Source organism: Folsomia candida, unplaced genomic scaffold, assembly GCF_002217175.1.
Source record: "Folsomia candida strain VU population unplaced genomic scaffold, ASM221717v1 Fcan01_Sc025, whole genome shotgun sequence".
Lineage (NCBI taxonomy): Eukaryota > Metazoa > Arthropoda > Collembola > Entomobryomorpha > Isotomidae > Folsomia > Folsomia candida.
The window spans coordinates 72,909-98,412 of NW_019091217.1; the positions used below are offsets into that span (position 1 = coordinate 72,909).

Consider the following 25,504-nt stretch of genomic DNA (forward strand, 5'->3'; position numbering starts at 1 on the left):
GGATTTGGAGTGTTGGGAAAATTGCACTTTGTACGGGATGTTGGGCCTTATGCACTCTTGCCTGTCTTTCCCCATTGGAAAGAGACGGTCCAAATTGTTTGGATATAAATTGTGCTCATTGCGATGAGCTGTGCGATCCCTTTTCGTAACCTGCTTGCCACCCTGGGGCAAGATAACATGAACACAAATATTTAAAACGAAAACTATCACCTAATTTTACTAGATATAATAGATAAACTTTATTATTTGATTTATTTAATAAAAGAAATATAAAAAAGTATTCATTCAGCGTTATATACATATTTCGAGTTGTTTGCGATTATTTTTAGCAGAAATAAATTTAAAATAATTTCAGATTTTACTATAAGTACAGGTTGGTTTCTCATATTTTTTTATTTCATGCCGTATTTTTTGAAATTTAAGAATTATTTAGTCTTATTTACTACGTTATTTAATATAAATACAATTTATCTTTTTTAGTTACCTTGCCATTTCCATCTCAAATTTAAATTGCTTCTTTATCTGACCGAAATACGTAACGCGTGCACAGTTTCAATGTGACCCCTTAGCTCTTCCTTTTCCTTGTAGAATATCAATCAAATGAGGCACTTATTCCTCAGATGTGGTTGTGATCTCGCACTGTAAATAAAATTATGATCAATTTACTCAACTCGTATTTACTCAAGGGTGAGTAAATTCTTAATAAGGTTACGTTAAATTGACTCAAAGCTGTGTAAAAAAACAAGGCCACACATTAATTTCCGGCAGGTAACATTTATATAATTTGACATGAACGTCAGATTCATATATGTACAATGTTTTTTACAACTTTTACCAAACTATAGTCCTACTCTTTTAAATACATAACCTTGAGTAAATTTACCAATTCCTGATTTAGAGTACGTGCTGCTGCTTTTGCTACCACCTCGGAACTCTCCTGCGTGAAAATACTAATAAATTTGCTACAACTCTATACGAAAATTTGAGAGGCCCACCTCTTTACACGGTTTAGCTTAGGGTTTCTCAGATGGAGATTTCCGAAATGATAGCCAAAGTAGCCGTAGCAGTTGGTAAATGTTACGTAAAAATTTCTAATATTGCACATGGTAACCTTTTTACGTTGGGATGATCCTTCGCGTAATGAAACTTCAGGAGGAGTTTCGTAAAAAACTTTTTGGAGCAGGTGGGCACGGAATATGGCCAATTCCCGGAATCCTTTGAATGCACCTGGTCCATGTGGCCATCTCTTTCCTCCACACTTTTGAACGTTTTCCCACATTTGAGAAAACATTCCACAAAATTGTCAACCTCTCGGAGATGAACTATTCGCATGTAATACACCAAGCTGCACAACATGCAGAATATCCTGGTACAAAATTTGCACGGATACTTCTTCTTTTCTTGTTGCGAAATTTTTGTGCAACTTTTCATCCAGTGATATCTCAGGTCGGACATCTTTCTAAATTTTGTACCACACCTTTCACATTGTTCTTGGATTTCGTTCGTATGTTTTGTCATGTGGGAGGATAGAGCGAGCAGAGTTAAGGATTTCGGACAAAAGTAGCACGACTCTTTTTTCTTGTGAATGGGAGGCACTGCCCGCTAAAATAGAATAAAGTTGGTACATTTAAATAAAAAAACTGAATCAATTGAACCGTTTATTTTAAAATAAACAGACGCAATTATATCACTCCAAATTTGGTAGCAACATAATCCGCGTAAAATATATACATAAACTTAAATAATATACTTAAACAACAAATATTCCTAGATTCTAGTTTCCTAGATTTTGTAAGCGTCGTTATGCATGCACCCAGGCCCCGATTTTGGGGTGGGCAATGTGGGCAGTTGCCCAGGGCGCCGCGGCCAGGGGGCGCCGGAAGGCGCATCACTTTACACTAGATATAATTGAATGTGACCAGGTGCATAAAATTTGAAATGAAAAGTCACAACAAACAATAATAATTGAATGCAACAAACTAACAAACTAGTGAAGAAAGAAGCCCAATATTGTAAAAATTGTGCACTAGCAATTTATGTAGTCATACATGCAGTTGAACTTGGCAAGATGCCTGATGTTTCGGGGTAATCTCAGAATTCTTATCGCCAATGAAATATTGCAATTCATTAAAGACATGAAGATGGGGGAAATATTTCCATCATTCTCCGGATATTCTTGACTCTTCCAGTGAGTATGGCAAGTTGTGTGAGGAGCTTCTCAAAACTGAAGCTTATCAAGACATATTTGAGATCAACAATGAGTCAGGATCGATTAACAGGACTAGCAACGCTTTCAATTGAGAAGGAGTTGGCTGCCACAATTCAATTTGGGGACACTATAGAAGTTTTGTCTAAGTGTAGAACGGGCAGAGTAGCATTATAATGATGTTAATTTTGAACAAAATAGTATGGTTGGAGATTGCATTATAATTATTTGTATATTCAGTTGTCTAGTTGTATTATTTAATAATTTATGTATGCGACAATTAAATATTTTTTATGGCGTGAGTAATTTGTTTTTTCTGTTAGATAAGATTATATATATATAGTTGACGAATAAATAAATCGGTTGTTTTAATGGGTCCACCGAAATTGTCGTCAGTCATTCATTATACTTAGGAATTAATATGAGTTCGCGAGCGCCGAAGGCGCGAGCGGCTTGGGGCGCCTCAATTTTCTCGCCCACACAAAGGTTTTGCATAGATCGGGGCCTGCATGCACCACATAAACATTTAATGTACTACATATCCTACATATGTATCTTTCCTAAGAACCATATAACTCATTAGCTTGCCGCCAAGACCAGACCAACTTGCCCTATTAAGAACCTAAAGTAAAAACAAGTTCCCTCTATCTCATCATGCCTCGCAATGCTGAGTTTATGGCCCGATTTTTTCTGCAAAATTCCTATGTCTCTCCAGAACAATGGAATTTGGTGACACTTGATATTGCAAATGAAAGATCATTAGTTGTACTACAGGTTCGCGAGTGAAAATGACAAAAATATTATTTGTGGAAAAATATATGCAGCTGGAAATCTTATATACTTTTTGATGAGAATCGTGCCGAGCTATCTTTTTGTACAAATAATATTTTTGTCATTTTAACTCGCGAACCTGTAGTACAACTAATGGCTTTCATATGCAATATCAAGTGTTACCAAATTATGTTTTTCTGGAGAGAAATAGGAATTTTGCAGAAAAAAGTTGTAATTTTGAAATCACCAAAAGCGACTAAATCATGCCCGCTCACACAAGTCATGCCAAGTTCAAAAACATGAGTACTTGTATTGATGATGTCTCTCTGCTGCCCAGAGTGATACTGACAGAGTTACCATTACGGTATATAGACGAGAAATAAAACTGAAGACGTACGACCTCTGTTTCTGTGTTTCTCACTCTAAAATTCTCTTATCTTTTCCGTATGTATCGCATAGTAGTGTAAACCCTTAAATCTATTTAGATATTAATTTGCTCACCATTCTATATTCAACATTGCAACCATGTGCACCATACAGGTGTTCAACATACTCCTTCCTAGTGGGTGAGACCAAGCCGCAAAATACACATTCTAGATTTCGCCTCATCACTCTCTTCGATCCATCCGGTATTCTTGGGTCATCCTCCTTCTTCGCGGCAACAGGTTTAAATTGCCTTACCGCAACGTTCTCCTCGCTTGGATTTCCTTCCTCTAAATTAAGCGAAGGGATCCCATCTCTTTCTGCGGCCGATTTTTCCTTCTGTACCGCCATCCTTCTTATCGATAGTTCTTTCGACATGGAATGAACATTTTGTAAATGTCTATGATAATAAGAGCCTGAAACAAAATTCTTTCGGCATCGCTTCTCCCCACACTTGAAGGGCCTCTCACCCGTATGCTTCTTCATATGGACGACCAATCCGTTCATCCGGCCGTGCGGATTGGCACAAAAGTAGCACTTATTTAGCAATATCTCGTTTAATGGGATAGAATTGGAGCTACCGGTTTTAAAATGGTCTCGGACAATGTGACCTCGCCGAGTATCGTTGTCACGGAATCCAGCCATACAGCTTGGTAGGACACAGCGGTAGGGCTTTTCTCTGGTGTGAGTTCTCAAATGGATATGCAAAAAGTCTGACTTCATGTAACGCTTGGGACAAAAGTAGAAACGGAACAACCATTTGGGGCGTGGTTGGTGGTGACGCTTCTCGTGTTGCTGAAAATTCAAGTTTCATTAGTTAAGTGTCGTACAGATTTGTCTAGCTGAGCGCATTTTCAGAATTTTTTAATTATTAATTTCACCCTATTCTTCCAAAATTGTGGCTATTTAATTTTTCTAATATAATTTATACAATGCCCAACTTATTATAAAAAATAACCCGCTGTAAACCACTTGCGTAAAGTTGCAAAAAAAACTATTTTTTCTTAGGTGAGGCAAGGTAAGCGTGGGTGACAATAAAAAAATTCACCCATAGTTACGGCGAAGCCTATATATCCTTTTCCGTCCCCCTTCCAAAAATGCGCTCGAAGATTGTGTCTGAACGGTGCTTCGTATCAAAAAGGTTTCCAACCAAAAGTTGTACAGCTCAATGATGAAATTGGTGACTTCAGATCATGCTTAGAGTGCAATCTCATTAACTTGATTTTAAACAGTTTTTAAACATCTAAATGCATTTTTGACGCACATTTGCCAGCATAAGATATGTGATTGATTTCTTTTTATGATGTGTCAATCAGTTAGGCTTCAAATAAAACAAATCCGACTTAAATCGGTTGAGAAATTAAAAAGTTTTAATCTAGCAATTTGCGGCTATTTTGAAAATTAATTGTAATTGTAATATACGTAGTTGGTTGGTACTGGTAACCAATAGAGACAAAATTAAGCGAATTGATGGCTTTAGCTGGATTTTGTACAGACGAGATTTAGCCGCAGCCTCACCTAAGCATGTTTTTTAAATATTTTTTTGTTATTTAACGTATTTGTAAAAGTCTGGGAATTTAAATATCTTACAAAACGTTAGAGTAAATTGACTAATTAAATATTTACTTTTCCTATGAATAGTATAACGTCATAATTTTGTTTTCCATATCTAAGTACACTACATACCTTACTATGGTCCACACTTGTGAATTTCACCGCGCAAAAGGAACACGGATATTTCCTAATTTTTTCGTGCACATTTTCAACATGTGCTCCTATCATAGATGAGATTTCCTCGTAAACGGTTTCCCACCGTGGGGGCACCTCCATTCCCGTAGGTTGAAATGGGTGCCCAAATGCTTTTTCATGTTGGCCTTTTGCGTAAACCTTTGGCCACATTCGGGACAAGAATGCGGTTTCTGACCGTCCTGTGACATCACGTGCCATTTTAGTGCGGTCATTCCACTAAAATTCTTTCCACAAATGTGACACTGGAAAGTATTCGGCTCTAGGTGCAATTTCATATGAGTCCGCCATGTCCCCGGATTGCGGTACCGTTTAGGACAGTGGGGGTAAGCGTAGGGATTTTCCTCATTTACCGCTCCCATCCTGCACTTTTAGGTTGAAATTTGATTCGATTTCATTTTACTCATTATTTCTTATACTAGGTGTCTTAATTTGTGGTTATCATAAAAATTCCTGTAAAATATTTGGCCAAATCCTTGACTACTCGCAACGGTAGAGATATATATATGATAACAATTTCAGTTTTTCACAAAAGTCACCAAAATCAAGTATTATTTTCCACTCAATAACCATTCAAGAAAACACATTCTAGAAAACAGGACAAAGTGGCAACAATACTCTGCAAAAAACTAGTCCACTTTCTCTCAAATTAATTTGCCATCCGATACTTAACGTTCGTAGTAAATATCTTGCAACCAACTTGACACAGAAATTTTTATTATTTTCCAACAAGTCAGCACCTGGCGAATGATTTACCTCGTCTACATAAATATCTGTTTGACGCTTAGTAATCACTACTCCTCAGATATTTTTACATCGTGGATTGTCAAACTATGTATAAGGGTCGAAGTATAATATTTCAGACATTGACCTAGCTGTAGCAAAACCATAGTAAATGCATACCACTATATATTTCCACCTTCTCAGTATGTCGTTTATTAATAATTATCTACCTGAGTTACAACCTTTCTTTCTAGGTATTACTTACCCTTCGTGTTGTCCACAGTGGGTGCAACACATCTCTGTTTAAATATAAATATTGCACCACAACCAAACAACTTACTTAGAGCACTAGTAATATTTAGGTGCATACATTCTTATAATGGTAATTCTACACAGGTTCGCCTTCTAGTTTGAAAAGTGTGTATATGTAGTAAAATACCAGACCCGCATTATACAAATTCTGCGCACATGTTTCTCTACTATCTCCTATGTTGCCAGTGCCTAAGCTAAACAAAAATTTAGGTGGGTGGGCAAGTACATTGGTGCGCCCGGTGCCGCTCGCGCCTTCGACGCTCACAATTTTTCTTTCGACATACACTATCGTTTGTCTACATGCATAAAATTATAATTACTAATAATTTTGGAAATATTTTCCTTTGCAGCCGTGATTCTACCGTTCGTCGTCAGCTACGTCGCCTTTATTTGTGTAGCCAATTTCCACTCACCTCTTCCATATCTTTTGTTCCTGCGTCTATCTTTGTTAGGAATTAGATCAGTAGATAAAAATAGAATCAAAATAATTCATTCTGCCATCTTTTAAGTAATTTTGTTTTTTATTTGAATTTACTTTTAAAATCCATTAATAGGTAATTAACAATTTAGGCTGTTTCTCTTAAAATTTGGAACTAATTTAATTTTATTGTTTCTAAACTCTAGAATACGTATTTATCAAAATTAATTTAATTAATTAATTAAAATTAAAAAATACATCAATACATTATAAAAAAAACTGACTATGCGGAAGTCGTACAATATGGGACCCTAACCTAAAAAATGTAAATATGTACAAAGGTGTGCAACTATTTTCATATTTCTTGTTAGATTCACGATTAAAGTTAAAAGTTTTAAATTAAAATCAGTAACTCTTTCTTGAGAATTTACTAATTAAATTATGTAAATTCATAATCGGGTTTGCAATATATCCTTTTAGAAAGATCCTTACTTTTAGTTAAACTTGATGCTAAAATTAGGAATCACAAGAAACTGCCTTACTTCCATTCCATTTGAGTTGAAATTTTAGATTTTTGCTATAAACAATAAATGTCGATCATGATAATCAACAACAATAAAAAACAGTCCTAATAAGTAATATTAATAATAATAATTCACTAAAAAACGAAATGTGTACAAGTAAGAAATAAAGGGAGGAGGAGAGAAGGGGCGATGAGTTGGGAGGAGGAGAGGTCACCGCTCCGTTTTCATTTCCCCACTTGTCACAACATAGAAAAAATGCCCCCCGTTCGCAGTCACAAAAGTCGTCACAGATTGAGGAAAAGTTAGTTTAGACAGAAGTTCCGTGCCGGAGCTCAGGTCAGATCGGGGGACTGTGTACTATTACATCTAATGTGTATACTAAATTGTTATAACGTTAATCTCGCTAAAAAAACGCCTTGCTACATTACTTTACTCGGTTACGTTGCATCTATACAGTATTTAATAATTAGTAAATTGAGTCAGTTCTGTCCAATAATTTTCACATATTGAATGCACTCAGCGCCGTATGTACAACACGTCAACAGTGCGTATTTTGAAGACACCTAATAAAATCCACATCACATTGACAAGCACCCCTGGTGCAAGTTCGTCCCGGTCCTCTGTTCGTCTCACAACTTAATTCGTTACGAAAACGAGCACCCTTGTTTGGATTTATGTAGATGTCCATGTGGGGAAAACAGGGTCGCCACATCCCGGCCCTGATTGGAGTTAAAAAAACGTCAGGATAATTATCCCGCAAAGTCCCAGGATCCTTGGTGTAATATTGAGTTTCATTTCTTAGAAAATAGTCTCTCGTGGCGTACATGAGATGCAAGTAGCAGAAATCGTGTACTCGGCAGCAAGCATCGCATTCAACAATGGCTGAGAAATCGAGGCCCCTGTTACCCCCCAGACCACACCAGTTTCCGTAGTGCACGAGTTGAGAGACTGAATAGGGGGTGTGAGCCTCTACAAGTGCGCCAAGTTGGAGGAGGTGGCGTTTCGAACGAATTTGTTTCTCCAGTCGGGGAGATCTTGAGGTGACAATGTGACTTTGGTAAAGGGAGAAGGAGTTGGGCACGTTGGCGTGCCAGCGTGGTCCGAGGTTCTGAGAACTTGGGTGGGCTGTGTCATTTTGTTGCAGTTTTAGTTGTGATGCTGGTAATACGGAAGGGAAAGTAGGGAATGTCAAAACTGGAAAGGTAAATGTGATGAGAATCAAGAAATGAGGGAGCTTCATGGTTTGTTTTGTTAATTGGCAGGGCTGTGATTGCGGGAAGTGTGGGATAAGTGTGGGATTGTGTTTTAAGGGAAATAGCTTAAAACCTGTCAAAAGTATGTAAGAATATTATAAAGGATTTGCTTCAGTATATTGTTATTGTAATCCTTTATTAAATTGTCAACAATTAAATTTGTAGAATTTGTCCATATTATGTAGTTAAGAGATCGTACCGATTGTCCAAGAATATTTAGTGTGGGTTATGATCCTTGATTGTTTTTCTGCAGGTGTTTATTGTGTTTAACTTTGTAGGGAAGGATGTACGTAAAATATGTACAGGATATCACGATGTTTGACACACTATTCCAGGCTTTATCTGTCTTTACGTCAAATAAATAAGTTTGAATATTATGAAATATTAGTTGGGCAATCAATACTTTCCTGCTAAGCAAAGCGGATGGGACTCAAAGTATAACTGAGTGGGATGAATGCAAGCCCTCGGTTAAATATTATTTGGCTGGAGGGATGAAGAAGGAGTAAAAATAGTGAAATTAAGGAACCTTAGATGAAGGTTGATTCAAGATCATGTCAAGAAAAGTTTGTTTAGTTGCAGCTGAGTGGCCTTGTCAGAAAGGGTGACTTGTTGTGGGAAATGTCAAGGGAGGAAGGCTCACTCAAAAATAAACTAGGTGAAGCTGGACGAGTGCGATTGAAGGTTAACTATGAAAATAAATAGATGTGTTGAAGGCAAATGGTAAACTGTTTCAAAAAGAATGAATGACTTGAATCTTTTCATCTACAATAAATTTCACGGACGCATTTATTTAAATGCTAAAATTTTAGAGTCCCTACTAGCAGCGTAATATTTCAGGGAACGTCCTCAAATTATGTGACGGCTGAGGGGTGAGAGTCTAAAAGTCCTGTGTGACATGCCCATTGCAGCCACATGTCAAAAGGGGGTGTAATACGTGACATGGGGGACGGGGTGCTGGATAATCGGGATTTTTGTGTTACATAATTTATGGACGTTCCCTCGTGTAAATTTTGCTTTTTTCTAGTAAAAGTGGTACCATATTGGTATTCCGCAATTATTTCTACGGACTCTTTACTTTTCTTATTGTGCAAAAGTTTAATCCAACACGGGACAATGGGAGAAGGGGGAATGGTGTAATTAGTGGAATTTCGGATACGTAAACACACGTGTGCAATTATTTTTTAATTTCTTTGTGAATATTTGCTGCTCTAAGTTTAGGGGTACAAGATCCTGTTCGAGTCTTATTCATGTGTATATCTAGTAACCGAATTGTGTTCGAGTTTCACTAATTTTGTGGCAAACAAATTAGTCATTGCTCACTAAGCCCACGGGAATCTTAGTGCTCAATTCTGTAGAAGAATGTTTCCTAATGCTTTTCACGTTATCGAACGCTACTTAAAAGTTACAGATTTTTTTTGCTGTTTCTTCGTAACCATTGATCGGAAAAGAGTTGTTTTTATCCCAACCTGCAAACGTAATGATCGATTTCTGACTGTTTAGTAGCTGCTTATTTATTTCGTATCTTTATGACCAGTACATATTAATGATTTTCCCTTTAATAAATCTATTCAAAGAAGGCAGGCTCGAGCCGGTGTTGTCATGAAGAAGAATTAGATTAAAAGTTGCGTCAGGAATGGAAACAGCTATATTATTATCACAAATTGCATCAATTTGAACTGGCGAAACCTGCCTTGTTCTGGTTGAACAGTGTGTCATTAATACACCCAGTTATGCAGTCGGACAATTCGGACAAGGTTGGAATTTTAAAAAAAGTCGTAACTAAGGAGAATAGCCCGCGAAGTTGATAATGCAGATTTTTATGTCCTCTGGATATGTGGTACCCGGTGACAATAAAGCAACTAACTTGGATCACAAATATTTAAGAATTACCAAAATCCGAGCAATACTGGATAATTGGATTTTTGGTGAAGGTTTTAGTGTGGTAAATTAATCATTGAGTTAACTTTTGAGGTGGTGTAGCGAGCGCAATTGGGCATCAAACCGCTTTACACTTTTTGTGTTTTCCCCAGATACTACCACGTGTCCACAAGGCATCAAGATCTGTCATTATCAACTTCTCGGATTATCCTGCTAAAAATGTAGTGAGGTATTAATATACATATGTGCATACGTGAGGATCATAAACATATTTTTTGCCTACTTAAGTATGTGGATGTGTTCCGAAAGAAAAATTTATGGAAATCAGTATACTGATTTCAATAAATTTTTCTATTTTTTCTTAAAATTATGATCACAAAACTGTAAATGTTGCCATTAAAAGTTTCATTTGCCTACGTACGCACATATGATTTTGTTTTTCAAAAATTCCTACATTTTATGATAATAATTGAGTAGAATTGCAATGTTATACACTGGCAGGTGTAATTTCAAGTAAATTTACATACATATATCAAAGGTAATGAGTCAATGTGTCGGTACGACGTTGAAATCAGGTATCGACCTAAACTATGGTCGACCTTTAATAATTATACCTTTTTTTGCATGCATTTTTTACGGAGAAAAGGGTCTAATTTAAATTGACAGACCCTAGAGTTTGCTAAAGTTTGGCGCATCAATAATACTAATAATAATAACTTTAGTTTGGTTAAATTTGTTTGAACGTAGTTTGTAGGAGGGGGTTATTTAATGCGGCAATAAACTGAGGAATTATGTACATCTTATTGTTAATAGTGTATGTATATAATGAAGCGCGAGTAAATTATGAACTAAATAATTGTTAGTATATATATGGACAAATAAGAAATAATTATGTATGTATGTATGTCTTTATTGCATAAATGGCCATTAGCCCTTGCAAATCGCAATCATTTAGTTATTTACATATAATGATAAGAGAATTTCTATAAAAAATCAGTACAAAGATCAAAATATTTGGCAACATTGTTCCAAAACAAAAATAGATTTGTGAAATATTTGGTGTGGTCGTCAGGAATGATGGTAAGGATATTGATTAATTTTTCTTCCGATGTGCAGGTCTCGTCTGTGATATATTTTTTTAATAAAGTTTGGCGTTCATTTATAAGAGGACGGCACTCGAACATATAATGTTGGACGCTGTTGGGTGTATGAGACGTGCAGAGGGGGCATCTAGTTTCGAGTTTTATGTAGTGGGGGCCTATTTTGACGCTAAAACGATTAAACCTGAGTTGGGCGTGTAATTGGACTATAGGAAGTGAAAGATTTTGGATTAAATAGGCTGGTCTTGAATCATTCGGGCGTAGGTATTTGTATAGCGGGATGAAGTTTGACTTGTCACATCTTTCTTCATCTTCTCTGCGGAGTAAATTTGCATACTTGCCAATCAAGACATTGCGAATCTTCTTCAGTTCAGGATAAGAAAGGAGCATTTTACTGTCAAGGTTGACTAATTTCTTAAAGGTGTCTACAACTTTGCTTGCCCAGCAGTGTTTGTTGGAGGGTGGATCACTAGTGCTTTGGTACCATTTCAACTGTTGTCTTAGACATGCATGGGGGAGGGAATCAGTGCGTTTTATGGTTTTTATCCAGTAGTCGAGAGTGTTCTTGAAGATTTGTAGTCTAATTTGAGTGGTTTTGGTTTCCAATCTGCAGAAATACTCAGGTGTTGTTGGAGGTAGTCGAAAGAGTTTCCGGATAAATGATGTCTGTGCTTTCTCGACTGACTTTTCTTGTCCCCATCCCCATAGTGGTGCAGCATATAGAAGTGTAGATTTGACGAGGGAATTAAATAGTTTCAGGTTAGTTTCAATGGGAGGGACTCCACTTTTTTTGCATATTGACCAGACTTTTGATGCTGCTGCCGCTACTTTCACTCTTGTATCTAGAGTATGTGTAGTAAAAGATCCATTGGCTGAAAATGTTACTCCTAGATATTTATAGCAAGGGACAATTTCGAGTGGTTGACGTTCCCAGTGAAAGTTGAGACGAGTTAAGAGTTTTTGTGACTTCTTTTTAGCAAAAACCACAATCTTTGTCTTGTCAACGTTTACGTGTAGTGACCTGCTCTTGAAGAATTTAGCAGTGATATTGATCTTTTGTTGGACTTGAGATGGAGTGTCACCAAATAATTAAAAGTTAATATGTATTTTCTAATGTATATAAACAAGTAAAATTATTAACTTGTGTCGACAAATATGTACCTAAATTTGAGTATACATCCTCTTTCCAAAAGTATTGGTTATTCATGTATTTTTTATTTCGATATGATCCTTTGAACGTAGACTTTAGAAAATCTCCACACATTTACAACAACTTACTGGGACCTAATGCCGCGTCGTCGAATTTTAAGGTCATCGACAGGTCAAAGGTCAGAATTTTTTAAAGAAAAAAAAACAAGGTGCCAAAAATAAAAGTTTATGGATAATTTGTTAACATTCTAGTATTTTTTATAGGATGCTACAAGCCTTCAGAAAAAAATGAGCTATTGTATGACCGTGTACGATTTTTTTTGACGCCCACAGGAATTTTTCGCCAAAAAAGTTTGATAGGCTAAAATCGTGACCGTTGCGAAATTCAAAAAATTGAAATATACAAAAGTAAACATAAACTTAATATATGCTTTTGTATATTCTGACCTTTGACCTGTCGATGACCTTAAAATTCGGTGACCCGGAATTAGGTCCCAGATAGTTGTTTTAAATGTGTGGAGATTTTCAAAAGTCTACGTGCAAAGGATCATATCGAAATTTAAAAAAATACATGAATAACCAATACTTTTGGAAGGAGGGTGTATGTATGTATGTATGTTATACCGAACGGTAATATTCGTTACCACGTTATTTTGAGTATACCCATGTATGTATAAAAAATACCAGTATACATACGTAGATGTGATGGGACTAACCGCCTACCCCTATTTTTTCGGGACTCACCGCCTACCACCTAATTTAGTAGGACTCACCGTATGAATTTTGTCGCATGACCACCCTCATCTGTTTGCACATATTTTTAACGCGCATGCCATACATTCATGTTAATACATGCACATATCTACATAGCTGATTTTCGAGTAAAAGGTAGATGACAAATATTGGAAAATTCTTCATGGAGAAGTTTATACTGCCTTTCAGTGGCGACGGAAATTGATGGAGATTGACAAGGTTACTTCACATAACCTATTAAAATTTATAGAAATAAATTACGAATTAAATACCATGCAAAAACTAAGAAAATAATGCTGCCTTAGTTACAATAGAAATATTATTATCGCAAGTATGTAATAGCCTGCAAGGTTGAATTCATCTTCCTGGCCTTTATAAACTTGTAATTTTTTATAGTTTGTGAAAGTGTTTTTAATTGGTTTAGTAGCAAAAAAATATTGATTTTTCTTGTACAAGAAATAAACACAAGGTTTGAAAAAGCTATTCTGGAAATGAAAAAACTCAGTTAGATCACGAGTAAAAGAGAATAGCCTTCATTTGTTTGCACGCCCAAGTTATTAAATAGCAAAGGATTTGGTATTCCAGTGTTGATCTTAGTGAAAATTAAATTTACATACCTAATTGTCCCGTCTACCCAGATTTTTACCGTGCTTGGATTATGGCATTAGTTAGACGCACTTAGATATTTAGTGAATTAATAAGGTAAGGAAAAGTAACAACGGAACTGATTAATTATCCTGACTAATCTTTTATGAATATTTATTCCACTGTGGATTGGAATAAATTTATGAGCGTGGCAAGGTTAGATCTTCGGTTCTCCGTATTAATAAAATATATGTAGAATACCATGGAAAGAAAAATTACTAAATTTACAGGATATTACCAGATTATATTGTAACCTGATACCATTGTCTGATCAACAATGATATCAAGTGGCAACTGGAGGACTGGAGGTCGCCCCGACTCTACTTCAGAGCCCTTTTCGCCCTCTGCCTTTTTTTCTTTGAACTACTGAAAAGCATGTCTCAGTACTTTCCAGCTCTTCTCTCCAGAAGAGAAAATAATTCAGTCTAATCTCTCTTAGTAGTAACATCGTACATTTTTGTAGGATAATTAATTTCAATTTATTTAATTAAATAAATAGTTAAAATATTATTTAAAACTTATCCTACAGTAGTACGAGAGCTATTCTTCAATTTTTTTTTCACGGTTCATCACTGTTCACCCTCAAGAACACGGGATAATAATAGTCAGGTCAGAGTTAAAGTTAGGGCGACGGATTAGGTATCTTTCCATCGGCACACCCTCTTCATCTCTATCCTACGCAATTCGTTACATGGTGCCTTATACCCTCCTTGAATAAAACGAACAGTGACCGTGTAGTTTTCCACGTCTCCTCCTCCCACAGGAAGGAAGAGAAGAAAAACAGTGACATTTAGTCAAAATAAGTGGGAAAAGTGTCAATTTGTTTATTTCTCACCACCTCCACCTCCTCCCACAGGAAGGAAGAGGAAAAGAAAAGTGACAATTAGTAAAAATAAGTGACATTTTAGTTATTTCTCACCACCTCCACCTCCTCCAACAAGTGGGAAGAGCAGCAATAGTGAAATTTGGTGACAATCAATTATTGTCGTCATCTCCTCCGCCCACCTAGAGAGAACAGGAGCAATATCGTGTCGTTTTTGGGAAATTGATGTCAACGGGAGACGAAATGGACAACTTTTTCAAGACGTTGCATTACATATTGGCTCCTCCTCTCAACAGAACGACCGGATCTCCAAAGGACATCCCCAAACCTGTCCCCACTTCCACATCGTGGCCATGGATTGTGACCTGGAGCATGGAAACAATGGGAATTGCTGTCGTAATAGGAGTGGCTGGATTTCTGGTGTATTTGTCCATCATGTATCTGGTGAGGTTATTTTTTCCTACAAATATTGATGATGACGATCAGTCTAAAAGCGTGTCACGTAAGAAACTCCAATTATTTACTTTAAAATTGACACGATTTGAAAAAGAAATTATAAAATTGCGTAAAAGACAAGATGACGCAAATGACGAAATGGGGAGAATTTACACGGGGATTGATGAAATTGGGGACGATGTCACGGGGATTTTAAATCGATTTACGAGAGAAATTAATCAAAAAGTAAATCAGTGCATGGTACATACCTCTCTCGACCTTGAGCATAATGTGAAAGATTTAACAGAACACTTAAATAGGATGGATAAAGAGTGTAATTATTCTCAAGTTCAACTTACTGAGTCTCTTTCCGATTTACAGAAACAGATTGATGACCTGCACGATAATGTCTCTCCTTCTCCCGACCCGTTACTCTCGTCAATCCTCGGACCACATTATCCGATTTCTCTCCCAGCCACACAATCTGTGCAGAATTATGTCGACGGGAAAGTGGAAAGTCTCTCGGCCGGATTAGAACATTGTCGTCGTTCGACCACTCATCAAATTGAGAACAACAACGAGAAGATGAAAGAAGAAATCAGAAATCTTAGGAAGGAATTGGAACAATTAAAGAAACAGTCCCTTCACTCCTACACCATCCCTCCTCCAAGTTATTCCCAAACCACTCCCGTCCACCCAGTTATTGTTTCGTCGCAAGCAATACCACCACCACAACAAACAGTCACTCTAACTGCACCAATACCTACAACAATGGCGGCGACAATAACAAGCAATAATCAAGTGCTACCCACTCCCATCACCACTCCCACCACCACCATCTTATCCGACGGAACAACAGCAAATGTGCCAATTATTTATCATTCCGTAGGAAACATTCCTCCTCCCAAATTCTCACCGAATCTCGACACGGCGGAGAACTTCTTACAAGAATTGGAGGGTTTCATGCGCCGTAAACGTTTAGCACCGGAGGATTGGATATTGATGCTTCCATCCGTGTTCTCTTCAGACCGGAAGCAGAGCACCTGGTGGCAACGAACGAAACTAATGGCGAAAACGTGGGATGAATTCAAGTCAAACTTCATCATCATGTATGGATCTGACTGTGACAAGATGAACTCATTGGAAAAACTTCTCAATCGTCGTCAATCCGAAAAAGAAGATTTTCACACTTTTGCACTGCAGATGGATATGCAATACAGAAAAGTTTACCAAGTTGCTCCATCCACGAATGAGTCGGAAGTGCTACAATTTATCGCCGAGCGAGCTCTACCACACCTTCGCATCCCTCTTTTCGGATGTGGGGCGAAATCGTTAGTGGATCTCATCAATTTCGGTCAGAAAATTCACAATGCAACAGTGAGTGAGAGAAATAATACCAAATCACCACCACCATCAAGCAAGAACAACAAGACTGAGAAGCCAACTTCTCCCTCCACCACCAACAAGTCAAACAAAGGAGAGGAGAAGAAGGGTCAAGCAGGAAGAAGAACATTCAAGTGCTCTAACTGTCCTGGGTCGACCAACCATAGCACGGAGCGGTGCTTTAAGGGTCGAAACCCTCCAGCAGCAGTGAGACAGGCACAAGGATCCGAGGTCTCGGGAAACGGGAAGGAGGAGTAGACATTGCCGGGTGCGTCATCTCTCATCCTTTACTTTTCAACCCGAGACGAATCATTCCAAAAATAAATGTAAATACTTTCTTTGGTTCTTTTTCTGCATTGGTCGATAGTGGTAGTACTCTTGGTTAACCTAACCTAACCAACCTATGGCTATCCAACATGTGTCCTCACTGCTATGTCACCACACCAACCATGATGTGATGATGAGCAATCAGGATTTGCTGGTATTTAACAGGCATGGATGACGAACGGAGCACTAAGCCCCCTATCCCCATATATTACTGCCCCCACTCACTCCGTACTCACATCTCTCTCACGGTGTTTTACCACATAGAACACCGTTCCATGATCGAACTCCCGTGAGAGACTGATGCAAGCACGGAGGGGTGCAGTTTTAACACAAGTAGCCACCCCATCCATACCTGACCATACTATTGGCACCAATTTGATATATGCCCCTTTGGATGCGAAGACACACATTGAAAGTGTATCTGCTCAGTCCACTCTACAGATTGCCATTCACATGGTTCTCTGGGAGGGCAGCCAGCTTCTCCCAGGGCAGGATGGTCACCCATCTAGCCCTTCGGTTGGTTCATAGGTGCTTAACTTGCGGATCGTTTATAGAACCGAAGCAAGCCCCTCGCCAACGCTGGCTAAGGAATTACTTAAGAAATTCCCTGACGTCATCGACGCTCCTTTGGGTCGCATTAAGGGGGTTCAACATCGCATTAAATTAATCGAAGAACGCCCCAAAAGACAACGTCCGTATTCTACCTCTCCACAAAAGCATGAGGAGATTTGCAAGCAAGTAGATGATATGCTCAAGCAAGGTATCATTAGGAAAAGTAAATCTCCCTATGCTCATCCTATCCTTTTGAGAGAGAAACCGGACGGAACGTGGCGTTTCTGTATAGATTTTCGCCATATTAACAAATTGACCCCAAATGACAGCTTTCCCATGCCGCGAATCCAGGATATTTTAAGACGCCTTGCCGACGCTAAATACCTTAGCACTATGGATGCAGAAAAAGGTTATTGGCAAATTGCAATGGATGAAAAGTCTAAAAAATATACTGCATTCTGTACAGAGCGGGGATTGTTCGAGTTTAATTGTATGGCCTTCGGACTGAAAAATGCGGGTGCTACTTACCAACGCATGATGAACGAAGTGTTAGAAGGTCTTACTAATTTTTGCCTTGTTTATTTAGATGACGTGATCGTATTTAGCAAAACTTTTGGCGATCACAAGCGTCATCTGGAGATCGTCTTCAAGAGGTTCCGGGACGCCGGCCTCACTCTGAAGCGCTCCAAATGTTTTTTTGGCAAATCTCTGGTGGAATTCGTGGGTCACACGGTCTCGAAAGATGGGATTGGAATGAAGGCGGACGCGGTGAAAGCCATAAAAGCCATCACTTCCGATCAAATCAAGACTCGTAAACATCTAAAAGGATTCCTTGGCATGATTGGGTGGTACCGACAATTTATTGAACGCTTCGCCGACATCGCAGAGCCCTTAAATGAGCTGACGTCGCCGAAACGTAAGTTTAAATGGTCCCCCAAAGCCTTGCAATCCTTTGAAAATTTAAAATCCGCCGTAATTTCTGATTTGATACTCGCTCATCCCATTTTTGGCAAACCCTTCATCGTCCGGACCGATGCAAGTAAAACTGGTTTGGGAGCAGTATTATCACAAATCAATGACGCCGGGGAGGAGAAAGTAATTTCCTTTGCAAGTAAGTCTCTCAACCCTGCACAAAGAAATTACGCCATCCCCGAGCTTGAATGTTTAGCAGTGATCTGGGGGTTGGAGAAGTTTCGTGAGTATCTTGACGGACATGAATTCATCTTACAGACTGATAATTCTGCCCTCGTCTATCTAGATACCATGAAGAACGCGAACCAACGCCTCATGAGATGGTCATGGAAACTCCAAGAGTGGTCCCCTTACATTCAATACATAATGGGGCGCGACAACGTCGTGGCAGACTTTTTCTCTCGCCATTCAAATCCTGACCATACTCCAGTGGAGAGAGAGGGAGATTATATGTATCCTCCCCAATCTTGTAAACTTTCCCTTACTTGTAACATAGACCGGGAAATAATTCTCAAGCATCAACTTCAGTCGAAGAAGGAGATGAATGACAATTATTCTGGTCCTGATTTTTCAATAATTAATGGGGTGATTTATAAATGTTCTGGAAATAAGACGCTTCCCGTCATTCCCTCCTCTCTCCTCCCTAAATTTCTTAAAGAGTTTCACGACGTGGCGCATAGTGGTCACTTGGGCGTCGACAAAACGAAAGGTAAAATCTTGTCACGTGCATATTTTAATAACATGCACAAAAATATAGCCGAATATGTACGTAGTTGCGATATTTGCCAGCGTGTTAAAATCTCGAATCAAAAACCACCTGGTCTGATGCAACCTTCTCTTACAGAATCACCGTGGGAGACACTGTACACTGACCTCATGGGGCCATATGTAAAGTCTCACCCAGGGGGATACACGTACATACTCGTGGTCATCGACGGTTTCAGCAAATGGACCGAAATCTATCCTCTGCGCAATGCCACAGCAGTAGCAGTGGGCAAAATATTGGAGGAAAGATTGTTCTGTCACTTTGGCATGCCAAAGAATTTAGTGAGTGATAATGGAACATCTTTCACTGCAAATATTATCTCTTATCTTTGCAAGCAGTGGAAAGTTAATCTTAGATTCACAGCCCCTTATCATCCTCAATCCAACTTGACGGAGAGGGAAAACCGTACTATCAAAACAATGATAAGAGGATATTTAGACGGCCAGGCACACAAAAACTGGCCTAAATATTTGCCATTTTTTCAATTTGCTATTAATTACTATTTGCTATTAACTTAATCTACTGGTTTCTCACCCTCCAAAATAGTCTTAAATCGTGAGCTTTCTGTCCCTTTCGAAATTTCAACACAATTTTCCGAAGCAGAAATTAAGTCCCTCAAACAAACGGTAGAAAAGCCGCAGAGAGACATTATTTTTGATAGGGCTCAGGAATACTCTAACATTGTTTCTCTAGTTTCAGCAAATCTTGATAATGCTAAAGCTGCGCAGAAACGAGCCTATGACCAGAGACACCTACAAGACGAGTTCAAATTGGGGGACGCGGTCGTCATCCAAACCACCACCAGATCCGATAAAGAGAAAGGGGTCGTGGCTGGTCTTTGCCCTCTCTACCGCGCGGACGTTGGACAGATCCACGAAGTTCTCTCCGACCTAAACTACAAAGTAATTTTCGAGGATGGCACAATTCTGGGACCGATTCACATTCAGAGGTTGCGACGGTATACGCATCGCCAAGCGGATCCCACGCCTCCTCAAACTTCACCTCCTCCACCACCGACACCGTCTAGTTCGTCATCACCTCCACCGACACTGTCTCGTTGGTCCTCTTCACCAATTATCGTACACGAGTCTCCTCCTCAATTGAGTAGTGAAACAGTATCAACCACAACTTCTAATAATAATAATTCTAATATGCATGATAATTTTGGAAGTAATAGTTCTAATAATAATTTTTATGACACAGGTGCCCTTGACACCAGTTTCCCCTCTTCTTCTCACTCTACTCCCCCTCCACCGACACAACGTGGGACACAATCTCAGCGAAACGCCGATCAAGATTCTCGTCCTGCACCGCGTCGCAGCGCAAGAGTAAACAACAGACCCACCACTTTATATAAAACTACGCGCATTTACAAGCGTAGTGTGTAGTAATTTTTCTGAGCAACCCTGTAATCCTTTTCCTCTTTTCCTTCTGTCGTCAGACCGCGGTCCCCAAATGGGTACTCCAGTTCTTCGACACTCTGGTTCTTCGTTTTGTAAATATCATCAAATAATCAAGACCGAGGGCGTCACGAGTGTGATGAGCACTGCGTGGTCAAACTTGTCAAGATTAAATGTCCTCCCATCAAACCAGAGTAGTACCATTTCCTTCTCCTTAAAAAATATACTGGGTAGTCCGGGGGGAACATCAGCGGGCCGCCTGCCGTACCTGAAAAGGGAAAGTGTGGTTGGAGGTCAAGTGTCCGTTCGATGGCCGTTGGTATATGGTACAAAATTCCTCTCCTCCTAAACCTCAACCTTTCTTATGCTCAAGATATTCTCAAAAAAGTAATAGCGTTCATTCCACAATGTTTGTATTTTTCTCTCTAATTTTTTTTGAAAAATGTGGTCATGAGTCAAATTGTCTTATAATCGTGCTGTGCGTAGGTGGGGATGCAAATCTAGGAATCGCGGAAATGCTGGATGTGTCACTACGCGTCGTGTGTATAAATTCTTTATCTATTTATTTATTAGTTAAGATAATATTTAAGATTATAATTACAAATTAAGCAATCTTTACATCTTAGTATGTAACCTGGTATATATTTGGTGATACTGTATTTTCGGTACATTTGTATTTCACTCAATTACAATAATTTATGATTTTCCAACGTTAAACAATTTCCAATATGTATAAGTTTTCTCCTAGTCAAGAAATGTAATACATACATATTTAGTTCAACATATTTACAGTCAAGTCTTCATATGTACAAGTTTCCACAAAGTCGAATACTTTCTACATAAATACTTATAACTAGATTTAAAGTAAATTTTATATGTACAATTGTCCTTAAGGTTCAAACTTATCGTACATATATTTAGTAATAATTATTTAGACATACTTAGATTTAAATTAGGTTAAATATAATTTAATTTTTTCTTTTAATTTAAATTTTTTAGTATGTAAGATTAGGGTCATTTCCTACTCTTTGTTCCGTTATGACCCCTTAAGCCCCGGAGTGTAACCTGATACCATTGTCTGATCAACAATGATATCAAGTGGCAACTGGAGGACTGGAGGTCGCCCCGACTCTACTTCAGAGCCCTTTTCGCCCTCTGCCTTTTTTTCTTTGAACTACTGAAAAGCATGTCTCAGTACTTTCCAGCTCTTCTCTCCAGAAGAGAAAATAATTCAGTCTAATCTCTCTTAGTAGTAACATCGTACATTTTTGTAGGATAATTAATTTCAATTTATTTAATTAAATAAATAGTTAAAATATTATTTAAAACTTATCCTACAGTAGTACGAGAGCTATTCTTCAATTTTTTTTTCACGGTTCATCACTGTTCACCCTCAAGAACACGGGATAATAATAGTCAGGTCAGAGTTAAAGTTAGGGCGACGGATTAGGTATCTTTCCATCGGCACACCCTCTTCATCTCTATCCTACGCAATTCGTTACAATATTAATCATTTGCGTCGCAGGTTTCACAGAATGATCTAAAGTCCAGAAAAACATGTCATTCGTAGAGCGTGAGAATGCAGTTAGATTACAAAATTAATTCAGGATAACGTCAATCAATCTGAATATTATGAGCAATAAGGAATGTCAATGCCAGTTATGGTTTGGATGAGTGAAGTAAGAACAAATCACGCCATTGTTCATTTTGAGATTACCAATTTCACAGAAATTTTGCTTGGATTATGTATGCACCTGATTATGTACGCAGTTTCAGAACCGATAGTGAAATCAAAACACGATCTACTTATATTAAATAGCAAGTATACTCATACATAGTAATTTTTGCAGGGAATTTTACACAATAGCAGGAAATAACTAATTTTAAAACGACGTAAATAATGTGTCCAACGTCCTAATTCATATTCATGAACTCGTAATAATTTTTAGGCGTCTGGCTTGTATAATTTTTTCGTCTTAATTCATACGTCAATCATCGATGTGGGTAAGAAACTTTTCATCTGTCCCATATCATTCCGTACCATCTGAAATTATATAACTTAAATTTAATCAGCTCCAATTTATTGCAAGATCACGGCTCCTTCTTAAATAAAATGATACGAATTTTGTCCAGCAAATAGTCATTACTTCATTGTATTTCACACCAATCACAACTTATCATAAAATAGAAACAAATTTAAATCAGAAAACATAAATTTCTTGAAAAATAAATTCTACAAGTTAAATATTTCCTAAACTTTTTAACGAAGAAATAACATGTATCTAAAATTAATCGCAGTTTGCCTCCTATTCCAATTAACTTTTCGCGGTAAGACTTTCAATATTTCCTTAAAATTTTTTTTTACTATCTCCAGACTATTTTTTAAGACCATTTTTTAAACATTTCTAATTAATTCTCCTAATATTGTTTACTAATAATAGGAATTTATGCCGAGTTCTGTACTCGTGTATACGAGACGGAATGTAAAGGTTTCGACGACACCTGCCCGGCCGGATTTACCCGTGAATATTACAAAGTTTCTGGTCAAGTCGCCCAATGCCGCTGTGTGAAAGCACGAGAATATGAAGATTATTTGGCTTGTAAATGTCGCCTTGCTATGGAACCCTGTAATCCGGACGGCGGTAATGCAGCACAATATATGTGCAGGATTGCGTGGAGAGACTGCTCCGACACCGTCAAGGAAGGACTTTGTCAAGGCAACTTGACTTCCACTAAGTGGAAGAAATACTGCTGCAACGACATAGCCAGCAGATGTTCAACCTTGGTCAAAAGATCTGAAAATTTGTCCCCGCCAAATAACACGGCAGACATCGTCTCCCTCTGCGGATCACAGATAACGCAGTGCCTCAGCAATATCAGAATTAGAGGCTTCTATTGCCCCAGGCTGGCCTCAAAGTGCAATCAAGATATCCAGAATGCAATCCGTGGTGGAACTTTGTTCACAAGTCGGGATAACATTACCCAACTCTGTGGTTCCGAAGCGGCCGGATGTCTTCCAGATGATACAATTGAAAGGATTTACTGTCCCGGTTTGATTAGTCAATGTGAGAATTTAATTCAAAACAGTGGTGAAGATGTCGTCAAAAACGAGCTGGATGTCCCGCAGCTTTGCGGAGCTGAAATAACGAAGTGTCTTAGCAAAGAAGAAATTAGAAGGATCCTGTGCGAGCCTCGTATCGAAAAATGTGTGGCGTTGATTCAAAACGCTACACTTGCCGGAACCGTACTCAACAGTACGAGTCAGATAGAGCAAGTTTGCGGGACCGGGATAACGTCATGTCTGAACGAAAAGAGCCGAGATGAATTGTTTTGTGGACATTTGTTCGTGCGATGTAAGCTTACGCTGCCTGGCGTTATCTCCCTTAGTTTTTTAGGTGCGGCGAAAGATCTAAATGAAGTTTGCGGTAAAAATGTCCCCCAAAGTCTTGATTGTATTGAAAAGGGAATTTTTGGGTAGGGCTCGTCGACGGTAGGATAACAGCAGATGTTATTTTACAAAATATTTGGCAAAAGTAACCGTACGTTATTTGTGAGGTTGATAACTTTAAATTATTTCAGGGTATGTCCACTAGTATATTTATGTAGAAACATATTTGTAGTGATCTTGTATATGTATTTCATTGATTGGCAAATACATTTTAAAATTGCAAATAAAATGGCGAAGAACTCAATAGAGTTGAATTAAATATAAGAGTTTTTCCATAAATTACTTGGTAAAGTGGGGCATACCGATATCGAAGGGACTACGTAGGTGTTTGTAGAATTCTAATATTTCGGTTGCATTATTCTTCTGTTCCAAGGGTTCCGCGGCCCTTGTTAGGTAAGATAATCATTAAATCATGCGAAGGGCTGCAAAAATATTTGCAGTCCTCATGACCAATTTTGTAAGAACACACTTTTGACCGGTTGGGAACAATATATCGTCGTTCTAATTCTAAAAAGACCTATGTGCCGTCTCTTCTTAATTTTAAAAAGACCTATGTGACACATGTATTTAGTTATGGCTAAATACTGCGACCATAACTAAATACATGTGTTCTCATAGGTCTTTTTAAAATTTATTTTATGCCACATAGGTCTTTTTAAAATTAAGAAGAGAGGGCACATAGGTCTTTTTAAAATTAAGAAGCGAGGGCACATAGGTCGTTTTAGAATTAGAACGACGATATGTAGAACTACCAATGATAAGCGTTGCTCTGGGTGAGCCGTTGTGATATCGGAAAGAAGTGTATTATGATAAAGGCAGCCAACCTGATAATTGAAGATGACAATATACTTTACGAAGACTAAACAAAGTAGACGAAAATAATAGAATTCAACTATCTCGAACTACCCCAATTTTTTCCGATTCTCCTTAAACTACTACAAAATAATTAGAAATTCATTACTTGACTACTCTCCTCCAAGACTAAACGTTCACTAAATTATTCTCGTCTCTAAACCTCGTAGTAAAACATGGGTTGTGCAAAATTACTGCATAATGACACTTAAAATTACATGGCATAATGCTACATATTTCGCAATCCTACATTGTACTACATCCAATATTAGATATCAGAACAACTGAGGAATTATTCTGCAAGCTCATGAAAACTGTTCTGATTTAGGGAAGCGGAACTTTGCCAGCACACTGTATGACTGAATGTAGAGCGAATTTGTGTAATATCCCTCGAGCTGCTAAAACGAAACACTGCCTTGGATTTGTAGAAGGAATCCAAATTCGCTTTTACCTAATGATTGAATAAATAATTAACTGGTGGATGAAATTAAAGGTTCATTCGACCACTCTAAGGAAATTAAAATGTAATTGGAGAGTATTCCACGGGTATTTGTGACATACATATTTTGTGAGAGTAGGTGTGGAATGGTACGGTCTGTATTTTATTAATAGGCGTTTTTTTTGCTCAAAGTTAAATCTTTGTAG

At 38.1% G+C, this 25,504-nt stretch overlaps 2 protein-coding genes across 2 annotated transcripts; one reads left to right on the forward strand and one right to left on the reverse strand.

The window, feature by feature from the left end:
• Window positions 1–443: 443 nt before the first annotated feature.
• Window positions 444–5,287, reverse strand: LOC110859360 (zinc finger protein 226). The gene is made up of 4 exons (XM_022108310.2): window positions 5,087–5,287; window positions 3,479–4,195; window positions 1,112–1,602; window positions 444–639 (listed from the first exon to the last, which is right to left on the reverse strand). The coding sequence occupies exons 1-4, from the start codon at window positions 5,228–5,230 to the stop codon at window positions 597–599; spliced, it is 1,395 nt and encodes a 464-aa protein (XP_021964002.2). The 5' UTR covers window positions 5,231–5,287; the 3' UTR covers window positions 444–596.
• Window positions 5,288–22,706: 17,419 nt separating this feature from the next.
• LOC110859245 lies at window positions 22,707–24,266 on the forward strand. The gene is made up of 2 exons (XM_022108138.2): window positions 22,707–22,887; window positions 23,001–24,266. The coding sequence occupies exons 1-2, from the start codon at window positions 22,836–22,838 to the stop codon at window positions 24,035–24,037; spliced, it is 1,089 nt and encodes a 362-aa protein (XP_021963830.1). The 5' UTR covers window positions 22,707–22,835; the 3' UTR covers window positions 24,038–24,266.
• The last annotated feature ends 1,238 nt before the right edge of the window (window positions 24,267–25,504 follow it).

Excerpts from the sequence above, each read along its gene's own strand:
- LOC110859245 (XM_022108138.2), top strand. The coding sequence starts at position 22,836 with ATGTATCTAAAATTAATCGCAGTTTGCCTCCTATTCCAATTAACTTTT. Across the intron at positions 22,888-23,000 it reads ATTCCAATTAACTTTTCGCG|GAATTTATGCCGAGTTCTGT; the intron begins GTAAGACTTTCA and ends TACTAATAATAG.
- LOC110859360 (XM_022108310.2), bottom strand. The coding sequence starts at position 5,230 with ATGGAGGTGCCCCCACGGTGGGAAACCGTTTACGAGGAAATCTCATCT. Across the intron at positions 4,196-5,086 it reads CAAGTGTGGACCATAGTAAG|CAACACGAGAAGCGTCACCA; the intron begins GTATGTAGTGTA and ends TTGAATTTTCAG. Across the intron at positions 640-1,111 it reads GATCATCCCAACGTAAAAAG|TGCGAGATCACAACCACATC; the intron begins GTTACCATGTGC and ends TTTTATTTACAG.